This window comes from Hemiscyllium ocellatum, chromosome 9 (assembly GCF_020745735.1).
Source record: "Hemiscyllium ocellatum isolate sHemOce1 chromosome 9, sHemOce1.pat.X.cur, whole genome shotgun sequence".
NCBI classification, from domain to species: Eukaryota; Metazoa; Chordata; class Chondrichthyes; order Orectolobiformes; family Hemiscylliidae; genus Hemiscyllium; species Hemiscyllium ocellatum.
This window is the reverse complement of record NC_083409.1, coordinates 65,798,565-65,812,895: the sequence shown is the minus strand read 5'-3', so window position 1 is coordinate 65,812,895 and position 14,331 is coordinate 65,798,565. Positions and strand designations below refer to the sequence as shown.

The following is a 14,331-nucleotide window of genomic DNA, read 5'->3' as shown; positions in this document are numbered from 1 at the left end:
TGAGCAATTTAGCATGGCCAATTTACCTAATCTGCACATCTTTGGACTGTGGGAGGAAACCATAGCACCTGGAGGAACCCACGCAGACACAGGAAGAATGTGCAATCTACACACAGACAGTCCATCCATGGTGGAATCGAACCCGGGTCCCTGGCGCTGTAAGACAGCAATTCTAACCTGTGAGCCACCGTGCCGCCCCTCTCCTTGTGCACTTTCTGAAAGAAGAAACATGAGCACATCTCATCCTACTCCACAGTATGGACTCTTGACTGGAAGATTATCTTGGAGGCCTCCAAGGAAAATAGTGAGGTTTGTTGTTTCTTCAACTTCTGGAGATCCTCTATGATATCGACACCCATCATCTGCAGCAGGAGCAGAATCTGCATATTTTTCTGGAATTGAACAGTTTCCCCCAATTGTCTCTCTCACCTTCTGAACAGCTTTGACGATAAAGAACCTCTTGACTGTTTCCTCCCAATCTTAAAGAAGGGCTTCACCAACCCGTGTAATCTTTATTGAGCTCCTCAATGTGCTCTGCGGTCAACAGATTCACATTCATCTTCAATCTTCTCTTTCATTTGGGCATAAGCTACCTTCTCTTTGCCATGCGTCAGTTGAGCTCGGAGATGGCCCAGGGAGAGACCAAATCTCGGCATGCGCTGTTAAGACGTGTCAACTGCACTTGGAAAAGCGATTGTGTGAGTGATTGTAATTTAAAGCCATAATGCTATAAGAATAAAGAATAAGTATTTACCTCAAGATGATTGGTAGGAGTTAGAAAATAAATAGAATATACATTTCTTGTCATGTGTACTTTTACGTGTAAAATACAGCGAATCATTTTATAAGTCGCCCCACGACAGCTCCTACATCAATGATAGAAATCATGCATCATAATAAAAAAAAGTTAATCGCAGTTTAGTGAATAGCTCGTGGGCTTGGGGAAACGTTAATTGGAAAGGTGAAGTTAATTCCAGTGAGTTGAGATAGTAATACAATGTAAATACTTCAATTTCACTATCTCCTGGCAAAATAACGACCTGCCATCTAAAGGAGGAGAACCGAATTGCTGAAGTTTTCTTCGACAATGAGAATCCAATACGTTGCTCCTGCCTGATGAAACTCACCCTCCCACCATGCTTTTTGTCATAGTACAGAATGGAAAATCTCACTGAACGTTATTTTTCTAAGAGGGAGGGGAAAGATTCAGAGCTGAACAAGGGAAATGGGACAGACACTGTTGAGGGTAATGTTAATGACTGTCAATTGTTATGGAGGGGAAATCTTCTTTCAGGAAGAAAAACAAAACATGTCAGAAGAAGTAGTCTGAAAGGTGACATCATAAAAATGAATGCACCTGGGATGGAAAAACAAGGAGAATGGTATAGAGTTCTTACAGGAAGCAGGAAGTAATTGTAGTCAAGGTAATGGTGAGAGTAACTGGTTTACAGTAGATGTTGTGGAAAACCTACCCTCATAAAATGAGACAGAGAAATCAAGAAAGGGAAAAAATTAAATATGGACCATATGAGGTGAGAGAATGGTGAGAGAAGTTTGAAGCACAATTGATGAAAATTTCCAATTCGGGCCAAGAACTGTAAGTGACAGTGATATAATACAACAGACATAAAATCGAGGTAAAGGAACTGAGAGGGACTGGAATTAAAAAAAACTCTATATGTCTCACAAAAGGCACAGCCAGGACCCATAAAAAAGTGTTGCTATGGAAACAGTTATTTTGAGGAACTGGGAAGACTCAAAGAAAACATTTTTTTTGTAAAAATGAACTCAGCCAGGCAGGAGAGGGTGGTGGAGAGGGAGACTGGTTGGGCCTCCGATCAAGAAGCAGGAGGCCTACAGGCCTACAGGCCATCCTGAAGGGGAATATAGGTGTAGAATAACTGAACAACCATGGTGAGACGTAAACATTTAGGTCTAGGAGAATGGAAATTGTTAAAAGTGATGGAGGATGTTGAAAGAGTTGCAGATTTGGGTCAAAACATGTTTATGTGTTAATTTTGCAATAGCACGATCTCAGCCTATTCTTTATTAATTTGGATACTAAGGTTCCATTGTAGGAAAGCACTTTCCTGACAAGAAGCCTCACCCAGTGGGAGTTCACATTGGAAAATATAAAAATTAATTTCCTGATTTATAACACATTCAAAACACGTCCCTTTAATATGCATTTCAATCATTTTAATATGCATACATTCAGACTAGAAATTATTGTTGCGAATATCAGTGAACAAACACTTAATATGTCAGATAATATTTTCCTAGACAGAGGGAATGTCATATGAAAACATTTAATATTTGTTCATTAATTCTGCCAACAGTAATTTCTGAGCTTTGTGTGATGTGATTAATTTGTCTGATCAATTAATTTCTTTGAATGGGCCTGCATTATAATACATGATAACCATAAGTGTGGATAGCTTTTTCATACATTACAGTTTAGAAAGTAGACAGAAATTGTGTTAACTTCAGAATCAACTCTTGATGTGCAGATGAACAATTTTAATTACGAAGAAGAAAGCTTGCTTCAGAGAAACATGCCCATGTACGGTAAACACCACTCAAACAAAACAACTTCTACTTTGAAGAAAAATTAATTTCAATAATTGCCATTTCCAGAAAAGCAGAAAAGCATTTAATTATCCATGTCATATTATCAGTCAAACAGGCATCTATACCAATAAAGCAAGGCTGAGCACTGATTAAGTCACGTCCAAATTAATAGAAACAGACAGACCTAGCTTTGGCTTTGGACTCCAGTTCTGCGAATGCAGCATGGCCATTAATGACATAGTCTATCTAAAACAAAGAAACACATTGTACCAAGGCTTAGTATTCAGCATAAGAGACGTTCGTATAGTTAAAATATTTATACACACTTCCAAAGCGTCAATCTTACATTAATTTTTGTTTCAGTAGAAAATGATTGGATGGTACCCGAAATAGAGACTTGGCAATGGATGGAGAATTCTATGTTACTTGTAACAATATCTAAAATTTGCTTATAAGGAATGGATTCAAATTTTAACATATTTAGAACAAATCAGAATCTTTCTGAAAAATAAATGGAGAAAACAATGAGCCTTCCAACAATTTATTTAAAATAAATAAATAGAAATTGAATACAACATGGAACTGAATGCTATTTTCTTTTCAAATCAGAGTAATAATGAAGCGTGGGTGATACAAAATGAACATATTGGACTTGAATTCCAAGGAATTTACTAAAATAGCTAATCTATGCGTTCATTTGTTTTAGTTGTGGCAATAATGATAATCAACAACAACCTTGCTTCAGAAATGATTCGTAATTTTAGGCTGAATTTTATATTATTTTTGGCTCAGCCTGAGTTGCATCATACTTTTTGTAAGAATTTCCACCACAGCTCTGAGCGGGATTTCTTGCATTATCTTACCAAACTTGCCATATAACTACATATCTCATCTCTTTAGAGTCCAATTCCAGCTTTATCCAATCATGAGGCATTCCCAGAACAACTTCTCACTCAGCAGATATCTACTAAAAACCTGACATCGCTTGTAGCCATGCCATCTTCAAAATGTCACTGTGTACCCAGACAAGCACTGGCATTCCAAAGCTGCCCTGTTTAGTCACAGTCAGAACTTGAAGAAATCGGAGGAGGTAAAGATGGAACTGCTATTTTCTAACAGAGACCTGAATGTCCTGGTCGAGGTAGTAATGAGGACTGCTATAAGGCGCCCCAACATCAGACCCTGGCACACTGAACTGAATCACCATCCAGGTGGGTGGGTCCAAAGGAACTGAATGATCTTCTCTGCTGTGACAGAGTAAGTCTGCACTGTTCTTTCTGCTTTCTCACACGCATTCTATTCTCGCTACTGCACTCACCTCCCACTAAGTCTCATGCTCTGCCACTCTCACTTTTGCCTGCAACATCTTCCCTCACCCAGAATCAAACACCCCTCTGCCCTCCTCCTCCTTTGCACATTTGCATCAGGGCTAACAGCCATGACATCCACTTTCACCTCACTCAGTCCCGCACGTTCTCTCATTTTAGGTAAAGACACTCACAACAGTACAGAGAGAGCCTATATTTGTGTAAGTTGCTGGACATTAGATCCTCACCCTGTACAAGGAGCAAATTCTGGCCCTCACAGGAGCAGCCCAGCATTGCTCCTGCAGTGATCCCAAAACATCCATGTTCAGCCTGCTAAGTAGCACTATTTATTCCATAGCAACACTCACATTAACCTTGCACACCATCTAACTTGCATTCATTGCACACTATATTCTAAGAATTGGCTGTGCACTGTCTCTCTCTTCTGTGTTGCAGGTATTGCCGCCTTATCTCCTCAGTGTAATGCCCGGCTCTCTCAGAAGCCATTTCCTTAACCTCTGAGGATGACAGTACCAAGGCCTCAGAGGAAGCATCAGCAAGGTTTCCACCAGCATTCCTCGCCAGCTCAGATACTGACACATGTGGAGGAATGTCAGGCCAGAGGCAACCACACATACGAATGTCTGGCCGCATCCATGGTCAGGTTGGCACTTGCTATGGAGAGCCAGGTCCAGCAGCCTTGAGACTGCTGGAGATACACACACACCTGCACTTCATCGGCACAACCATTGGTCCTCAGGAGAGCAGGCATGGCAACAGGACCATTGGGAATCTGGCACACACACAGGTTTCCTTTCCTCATAGGGAAACAGCACAGCGGCCAGGATGCACCTGGCTGGAGGAGGAACAATACGCAGTCCCTGCAGAAATCTCCTATCAGGAAACTCCTGAGTGTTTGGGCCTTTCTCTTCCACCCAGCCTGCCTTCCTCAGATGCTTGGAAATTCACAAGGTGAATTTGCATCTAGCAAAATGATCCTTACATTGTTACAGTGTGAGGCATCACTTCATGGCCACAGATGATGCTCTAGATGTCAGTGCTGAGAACCTGCTGCATTATCTGGAAGCAAGCCTTACAAGGCATTTCCAGGGCAATGAGGGCTGCTGACACTTTTGGCCATCCTCCTATAACAATCCAATTTTTTTGTGGCCTCTGTGTCAAGAGGTGTTGGTGTGAATGAGTTGGTCAGCAATGTCTGGAGCACAGAGATGCATAACAAACAAGGAGGAAATGCATTAGGTTGGCCAAGGTCAGGAATCTCACAGCACAGTGTGCTGTACTGTCAGTGGGTTTGTGTACAATGGTCCTTCTCATTAGAAGTTCTGACATTTGTATGTCTGTCCCTCACTGGTCAAGTTACATACCTTACCCATTCTGAATATTGTCACAGCCATTTTCTTTCTGATTAAGCACTTTCAATTTGCACCATATGGAAAGCGACAGGAGGCACTCCCTAGCCATTGGCCTGTAGCCTCCACTTCAACATGTCGATAAGACAACAAACAACTAAATCCCCTTCTTAGTAGCTCTTCCTGTAAATTACGATGCTTCATACCTCCCCAGGTACCCACTCAACCAATCTAAATTAGACTGTACCCGCCCAACATTCACACCCAGCCCTGGCATAGGATCTATGGCAATTATAGTCATTTACTACTGCCTCCCTTAAAGCCAGTTGCACCCAAGCATAGATGAACCTCCCTCCCATCCATGTTTTATCATATGCCAAACCCCTTGCATATTCTGCTGCTCCCCTCACAACTGCCAACTTCCTTAACCCAAGCCAGCAGTCCTGAAGAATACTTGATGAAGCTCCTACCCATGACAGTGGCCAACTTTGTGTCCTCCCCAAATCCACTTTCCCCTTAGTATTCTTGACAGAGATGTCTTTCACTGTCAACATATTGACAAAGCAGTAACAAAACAATGCATTTCATGGCACATAGGTGGCACAGCTCACACTTCCTTGCATATTCCTCCCAATTGCTGTTTTAGCACCAAACCACACAGCTTACTGTCTTTAGCTCAACTTACAGTCCTCAAAGTAAATGCCTACTGTCAGCTAGCATCTCCTCATTGTCCAATGTGGGACTGTCACATAAGACCTTCAAACAGTTCACAATATTCACCTTAATTCACTAACATTAAGAATGTACAGAAATCAAATAAACAGAAGCTGCATTTGTCTCTCATAACAGAAACAAACTGCTTTCTTGTCGAGCTCCAACAATTTTACAGGCAATGAGTGATCACTGCACCAACTCTCAGCCACTGAAACCGGGTATCAATTAAATCTGATGAAGAGTCATACCAGACTCAAAGAATTCACTCTGTTTCTCTCTCCACAGATGCTGGCTTGACCTGTTAAGTTTCTCCAGCATTCTTTGTGTCTGTGTGGAGTTTGCACATTCTCCCTGTGTCTATGTGGGTTTCCTCTGGGTGCTCTGGTTTCTTCCCACAGGCCAAAGATGTGCAGGTTAGGTGAATTGGCCATGCTAAGTTGCCCGTAGTGTTAGGTGCATGAGTCAGGGGTAACGGTTCTTTGTGGGTTGCTTGACGGAGGGTCAGTGTGGACTTGTTGGGCCGAAGGGCCTGTATGGAATCTAATCTAATCTAAAATCCAGTCTCACTTGAAGTGTCTGATGCTCCAAAGCTCTGTCATGCAGAAGGTGATGCTCCTTCTGCTCAATCCCTGTGGAATTCTTTACCATAGAAATAAGTTGAGACCAAATGTTGAATATTTTCAAGAAGGAGTTAATATAGTTCTTTGGACTAAAGGAATTAAAGGGTATGGGGAGAAAGTGAGAACAGCTACTGAGTTGGATAATCAGTCATGAACATACTGAATGGCGTTGCATACTCAAAGAGTCAAATGACCTATTCCTTGCTCCTACTTTTTATGTTTCTGAGTTTCTACATCCTGATTTTTCCTCCTTGGAAGATTGATCCTACTACCCTAGCTCTTCAGCATCTGTCACATCCTCTTTTTGCCTACTCCAGTCATGCAGAGCACAGCTTAAATTGTTCAACATACCCTGTTCAGTATGTACTGCAAGGCCTGTACTGACCAATCCAAACAGCAGAACCTCATCTTCAAGTGACCTCTGGTCTGCTCCATGATGACACTGGCTGAAGAATGGGCAGCATTTTATCAATGCTATGTCTTAGTAGAGGATTGCAGAACAGAGTGATCAGCAATGATCACAGAGGGTAGCCTTTGCTTCCCAGTAACCATCCTTGTAAGGCACTTTGATGGAATGGAAACCTTTTCTATTGATGAACTCACCGAGATTATGAAATGGTCCTGCCAACTTAACGTGTGTACAGTCTATGAGTCACTGCACATGGGGGAAGTCAGCGATGCCTCTGAATTCAATAGCTCGGATTGCAGTACTGACACGACCTCCACCCTCACCCCCAATGAGAAAATGAGTGAAGCAATGTGATGTGGAACAAATGGGATCAGTGACAGCTTTAATACCGATCTGGTGGATAACTAAGAGATCCTACAAACAGATCCCCAGTGTCAGTTTGGAAGGAACCAGTCACATAGAAGTTCAACACAGTTGCCATTTTGACAACCACTGGGATAGCGTCCTGGTATATCCTCAGTCTGTGCTAACTCTGTGCCTCACTCATCTGAAGGAAATGGCATCAAGGACAATCACTGGTCCTCTAGTACCTTCTGAGCAATCTGAGGGGACATTCAGCTGCAAACACTTCATATGGATGCTTCTTGGCATCTGCTGCAATTTGATGCTGGTCCTGGGCTTGCTGGCACAGTAGTTCCACTTCCATTTCTCTGCACCTTTGTTACATCGCAGCATCCCATATCATAACACTTCCTGTGGCTGAGCCCTCAGTCAAGCTTGTAATGAACTTGTGTGGGGAACATAAGGAACAGAACAGGTCCTTAGCAATGAGAGCATTCAGCATTTTCATCATTCACAGAAGATGCATCGCGTACTGTTCCATACAGTGGGACATGGAGCACTCTGATAAAGAGGGCCATGGAAAGACTCTTCATAGAACTTTGACATTGGATCTTATTCTGGTGAAAGTACCATGAGTCATGTCGCAAAGATACAGTATGACACTGCAAGTGCTGCAAGCACATTCATTCTTTTTCCTTGCAGCCTCTTATCACTTTGAAAAGATTGTTTGTGACCAACATTTGCACCCCACACAGTTGTACACTGCATACATTTCACATGAGCAACGATATGATTACAAATGACTTTAACCAGCATTCTGCAAGTGCATGACAGAGGCAATTACCCCTTGAGGGTCGCCTGTCACTCAGAAGGTGAACCTGCATTTTGGTCCATTAAAAATATATCTGACACGAATGTACTACGAATGTACTAGATATGCCAAACCGACACCAACTCACTCCCCGAACTGTAGTGAGACAATGCTACTCAATATTATAATCCAAAGCAGACAACTGACATGCCTCAGCCCTTGAACTGTGAGCAGATGCTGCTTTTGTCTGACTATACTAGAATCGCCTGACTGACAGCCATGCTCTCCTTACAGTCCATTTCAACTTTGAGAAATGGAAACAAATGGACATTTGGTCAATGCATCATGGTGTGAGTAATGCAAATGCGTTTGGTTAAAGTACAACTCAGGAACACTGAGTTTCCAAAGTCTGTCTGAGGAGGCAAAGCACAAAAGACAAGATGAGATAACATAAGGCAGGAATGCTGTGAGCATCCAGGTAAGCGCATAGTGAGTGTAGGAGCAGCCGTGAGATGCAGTCTGCTCAAATATGTGAGTTGGATGCCTATTCCTATGTGCAAAGTTTTATTGCAGCAGAATTGCATTGATAGGTGCTGGTGTGCTTCAAAATGCAGGCATCTGCTAGCTCCTTGAGTGTGCCCTGTGATGTTGCTGCCCAAGATAGAGATCTGCAGGAACAAGAAGCAAGCTGGAGATGCTTGGTACCTGCTCAGGTTTTCATCTTGACTTGGCATCAAGTTTCTGTGTAGCAGATGGATGAGTTAGAAATTGCTAACTAGTGACACAAGATTGGGCCATAACAGGTGAGATACTGAGCCATGTCATATAGGAACTGTGGAGATTCCATCCAAGGTCTTACTTGCTGGTTTAGATGAAAAAATGGCAGAGAGTTTCTTGACAATATTGCTTTATCGATTAACATAAAGTGTGAATATGATGTTGGCATGATACTACCATCCCTAAATCAGAAGATCATGAGTGTCAAAGATACTTTCTTTAGATGAGAAATTAAACTACAGTTCTGCCTATTAATTTAGTGGACTTTAAAGATCACTTGATGTTATTTGGAAGTTGGAGAATTATCTTGGCCAACATTCCTTCTCATTCAATGTTTATATGAAAGTGAGGAATGCAGGTACCGGATATCAGAGTAGAAAGGTGTGGCACAGCAAGTCAGGAAGGAGCAGGTGAATTGATGTTTTGGGCATCAGCCCTTCATCATTCCTGAGGTGTTTTCCCAGGTCCATACTTTTCAATAATATTTATGTGGCTTTATTCAACTAAAATGGTTGCTACATTTGATTTTTTAAATGTAGCAATACAACCCAAGAAAGCATTATCAAATTAAATTTGACAGTGAGCCACACACGGTTTTTAAAAATGTCTTAAAGGAAAAGAATGGTAGAAAGGTAATTAACAAATGTTCCAGAGCACAACCCAGGCAACTAAAAACATGGCCACCACTGGTTGAGCAGCTAAAGTAGCAATATTTCAATTTAATTAAAATGCAAGCTTTTGTTTAATCCTTTTTAAATCTAATTATCATACAATATATATAAACTCAGCTAAATATTTCAAACAATTACTTCAAATATGAATTATTTGCAAGGCAAATCTCCTAGGTATGTATATGAGGTAAGATATGCATTGCAATTAAAATATTATTGAAAAGGCAAATGTAAAAGCTGTGATATGGATAATGTTGTATTGGATTCCTGATGAAGGGCTTATGCCCGAAATGTCGAATTTCCTGTTCCTTGGATGCTGCCTAACCTGCTGTGCTTTAACCAGCAACACATTTTCAGCTTCATTTTGTTTGGATCATTTATCAAATCAACTGCATGCAGATAGACAAGAGCACTATCAAAAACTATGCTAATGTTTTCCTATCTTATCCAAAAGATTAAAAGGTTCAATTTTCCAAGTTGCCCATCAATTAGAATTTTGCCGAATTCTGTGGTTTATGTTCCTGTTATTTTCTGTATTGATTTCTTCCACACTTTCCACCAAAGGAAAAAGTAATAAAAATCACAATTGATGGAGAACATGCCGTTCTCAAAGTTGAGCACGCGTAATAATTCCAAACTCATGAACTGCGTCTTGATTCTGCCCTGGAATGTAACTTCCAGTGAAAACAGTTCCACATGATAAATCCAACATAAAGCACTCTCGGTAGTTTCCCAAAATAAAGAATTTGACATTTTCTCACCAGAAATACTGATCATAATAATTTGGTCCTTCCTCACCAATTTCCCTGTAGCACTCTGTCCACCTTCATTTAGCCAAAGGCTAGGTACCATAGCTGAGTAATAGGGTCCCCAAACACCTGGTACAAATATTGGATCTTTACTGATCTAGAGATAAAAAGTAAACAATTAAAAATAAATGACATTATCAAAAGTGTACCAATTAATAGGGCCACATCATGAAAACCTCAAAGCAATAAGAGTTGTTTAAGATTTAAGCTATTATTTTAGGTATGAAATGAAAATCACTTAATTTAACGCATTGTTGATGATATATTAGTGCTTATTTAAATTTCAGGGTTCAATTGAGAAACGATCCTTCCAAAAGAAATAACCTGGTTAACAATGTAATTATTTTGTGCCAAATATTTGGATAATTTTTTAAAAAATTCCCTACTGTCTCATTAAACATTACAGAAACAATATGCTGCACCTTTAAACTCAAATCCAATGTTAAATTCAATGTTATTCAAATATCATCCTGACAAGCTTATCAACATTAAATATCAGTTTCTATGGTTTCATAACCTGAAGATTGCTCTTCTGAAAGTCTAAATAAACTTCCAATGTTTTTCCAATCAAAACACTCTGCAATGTAAGAGACTGTGTGTACTTTTGCAATTTAACTTTACACCAACTTCCTCAAACAAGACAAAATATTTCTCAGTTTTGGCCTCAGTGAATTTAGCCACTGGGTGAATGTACCCAGCCAAGTCAAAACCTGAAGTTGGACTCCAGTTAATGTCTTAACTACCAGTTCTTCCTTTGTGATGTGAGTTTTTTTTAATGTCATGCCATGAAACAAGCACTGCTGAGATTTGAGTTCTTGTTGAGGCAGCTGTCTGGAAGTTTATTAACAACTGTGTACATTAGTATAACATCTCACACTTGCATTTACAGTCTGGATTATAGATATTTTAATCAACCTGCTCAGACATGTTATGGCAACCTGTCAAGTAGGTGGGACCTGAATCTGGGTCTTCTGAGATAGAGGCACTACCACAGTGCCACAAGAATCCTCAGTCTCGGGTATACAGATAATTAGATTATTATTACATTATACACATAGTTGACTGGCTGACTAACAGACTGGCTGTTTATCTAATTAACTGCTAACTGACTGCTTGCTACATTAGAGAGAGTAAGACACTCTTATTCTAGGGTGTCACATGTTGCGATGTCACCTAGATGTCTTAAAGTTATAGTGCCTTTCTAACATCTGTGCAATCATACAACTTCACCTTTTCTCTCTTTGAAGAATAAGAAATATATCCTGGCAGTCATGGAGATGTACAGCACAAAAACAGACCCTTTGGTCCAACTCGTCCATGCCGATCAGATATCCCAACCCAATCTAGTCCTGTCTGCCAGCACCCGGCCCATATCTCTCCAAACTCTTCCTTTTCATATATCCATCTATATGCCTTTTAAATGTTGCAATCGTACTAGCCTCCACCATTTCCTGTGCAGCTCATTCCATACACGTAACACCCTCTGTGTGAAAAGGTTGCCCTTAGGTCTCTTTTATATCTTTCCTCTCTCACCCTAAACCTATGCCCAGGTAAACATACATACAGGTTCTGGACTCCCTCAGCCCAGGTAAACATACAAACAGGTGCCCTTTAATACATTATCTTTATACAGATGTTTGCTTCATGCTGTTTAAAAATACCAGTATACAAATGGTCTGTACTATAACTTAATGGGTCTCTTTTTTTGTAGGCTTCACTCTTTTTCATTTCTCTCCTTGTTACTGTTTTAAATTAACTGCTTTCTTTCAGTATTGGAAATAACTGGCAGTCTCTATATGTGGCATGCACACCAAAAAGTAATATTGTTCCTGTGTTTGCACATTTTCCAAAAAAAACAAAATGACAGAATAAATGGACTGTGAAAAAAAAAAGCCTTAATTACAAAAGACTTATTTTTTTCTCTGTCGCATTTTAAATGGTATTTCATTCTGGATTAGTTTCTCTGAAATAGAACTGACCTGGCACACTCATTACTGCCTATGAGAAAAAAATAGTCACACTGTGGCCTCTTATAGAGAGAGAGCATTCACAATTCTTCCTCTGTTCTGCTTTCTTTGTTTTGGTATATTTGTAGCCTTCAGTTTTGGTTATCAGATCTGAACATCAAGTTGAAGTTGGACATAAAACGGGCGAATCTTAAGAAAGTAAGTGCTCACAATTGCCTCTGTTGTTATTTTCGTTCACCTTTCAGTACCAATCTACTGCTACTAGTCTTTCGTGCTCACCGACTGTCACCATCGTCTAGTATTCACTTGCTACTACCATGATGTGATGTGGTTTTCTATCAGTTTGCCCAGGTAACATGGACCACAGAGATTCAGGTGTTTACAGAGATAGATCCATTATTAAAAACTATGTATACAAATTTGAAATTGAAAAATACCAGTGACAGCCTGGGTTATAGATTTTTTTCTAATCAATGTTCAGACATGTTTTGACACTTCTGGTCTGGTTGGAAGTTGAACTCAGGGCTCCAAGCTCAGAGGTAGGGACACTATCAGAATGGTCCAAGAGACCTAATAGACTGGGCTACATGCTTGCTTAGAGATCCATCATATAGCATCTATAGTTGACTGGCTATTATTTTTAATGTTCATCCATGGGATATAAGCATCATTGGCGAAGCCAACATTTGATGAAAATCCCGAATTGCCCTGGAGAAGATGGTAGTGAGTTGCCTTCTTAAACTGCTGCAGCCCTTGGGATGTCAGGGCTTCCACAATGCTGTTAGGAAATGGTTCCAGGATGTTGACCCAGGACAATGAAGGAACGGTGATCTGGAGGAAGGTATAGGTGGTCTGATTAGCAAGTTTGCAGATGACACTAAGATTGGTGGAGTAGCAGATAGTGAAGGGTACTGTCAGAGAACGCAGCAGAACATAGATAAATTGGAGCGCTGGGCAGAAAATAGCAGATGAAGTTCAATCAGACAATCGCAACGTGATGCATTTCTGATTCAAGAGCGAACTATATGGTAAATGAAAAAGCCCTGGGGAAAATTGATGTACAGAGGGATTGGGGTGTTCAGGTCCACTGTACCCTGAAGGTGGCACTGCAAGTCAATAGAGTGACCTAGAAGGTATACAGCATGCTTTCCTTCATCAGACAGGGTAATGAGTACAAGGGTTGGCAGGTCATGTTACTGATGTATAGGACTTTGGTTCAGGCACATTTGGAATACTGCATACAGTTCTGGTTGCCACATTACCAAAAGGTTGTGGATGCTTTGGACAGGATGCAGAGGAGGCTCACCAGCATGTTGCCTGGTATGGAGGGTGTTAGCTATGAAGAGGGGTTGTGTAGATTAGGATTATTTTCATTAGAAAGACGGAGTTTGAGGGGGGAACCTGATTGAGGTCTACAAAATCATGAGAGGTGTAGACAGGGTGGAGAGCAAGAAACTTTTTCCCAGAGTGGGGACTCAATTACTAGAGGTCACAAGTTCAAGGTGAGAGGGGAAAGGTTTAAGGAAAATATGCTTAGAAAGCTCTTTACACAGAGGGTGGTGGTGCCTGGATCACATTGCCAGCAGAGGTGGTAGAGGCGGGCATGATAACATTATTTAAGATGTATTTAGACAGATACATGAATGGGCAGGGAACAGAGGGATACAGATCCTTGGAAAATAGGTGACAGGTTTAGATAGAGGATCTGGATCGGCGCAGGCTTGGAGGGCCGAAGGGCCTGTTGCTGTGCTGTAATTTTCTTTGTTCTTTATTTTTGCTTCACAGAAATTACTATGATCAATCTGCAATAACCACTGGCACGGTTAAGATTGTGTGTGGCCTGGATCTGTATCCCACACAGACAGTCACTGCATCCAGCAGTAGCTTACGCAGCTTGTGCTACTTCCTTCTTCCAGCAGCTGTCTCAACTATTCGATAAAGTAATCTGGTTCCTGTTCATATA

The 14,331-nt window shown here is 40.8% G+C and overlaps 1 protein-coding gene across 4 annotated transcripts in view; it reads right to left on the bottom strand.

The window, feature by feature from the left end:
* fggy (FGGY carbohydrate kinase domain containing) overlaps nucleotides 1-14,331 on the bottom strand; it is a 352,865-nt gene that overhangs the window by 91,650 nt on the left and 246,884 nt on the right. For 3 of the 4 annotated variants that reach the window (XM_060829806.1, XM_060829807.1, XM_060829808.1), the window contains exons 9-10: nucleotides 10,391-10,498; nucleotides 2,756-2,817 (exon numbers count right to left, since the gene is read on the bottom strand). The exons of the other annotated variant lie outside the window; for it this stretch is intronic. In XM_060829806.1, coding sequence (XP_060685789.1) covers nucleotides 2,756-2,817; nucleotides 10,391-10,498 — 170 coding nt within the window. The remainder of the gene's footprint in view (nucleotides 1-2,755; nucleotides 2,818-10,390; nucleotides 10,499-14,331) is intronic. 4 annotated transcript variants of the gene reach the window in all.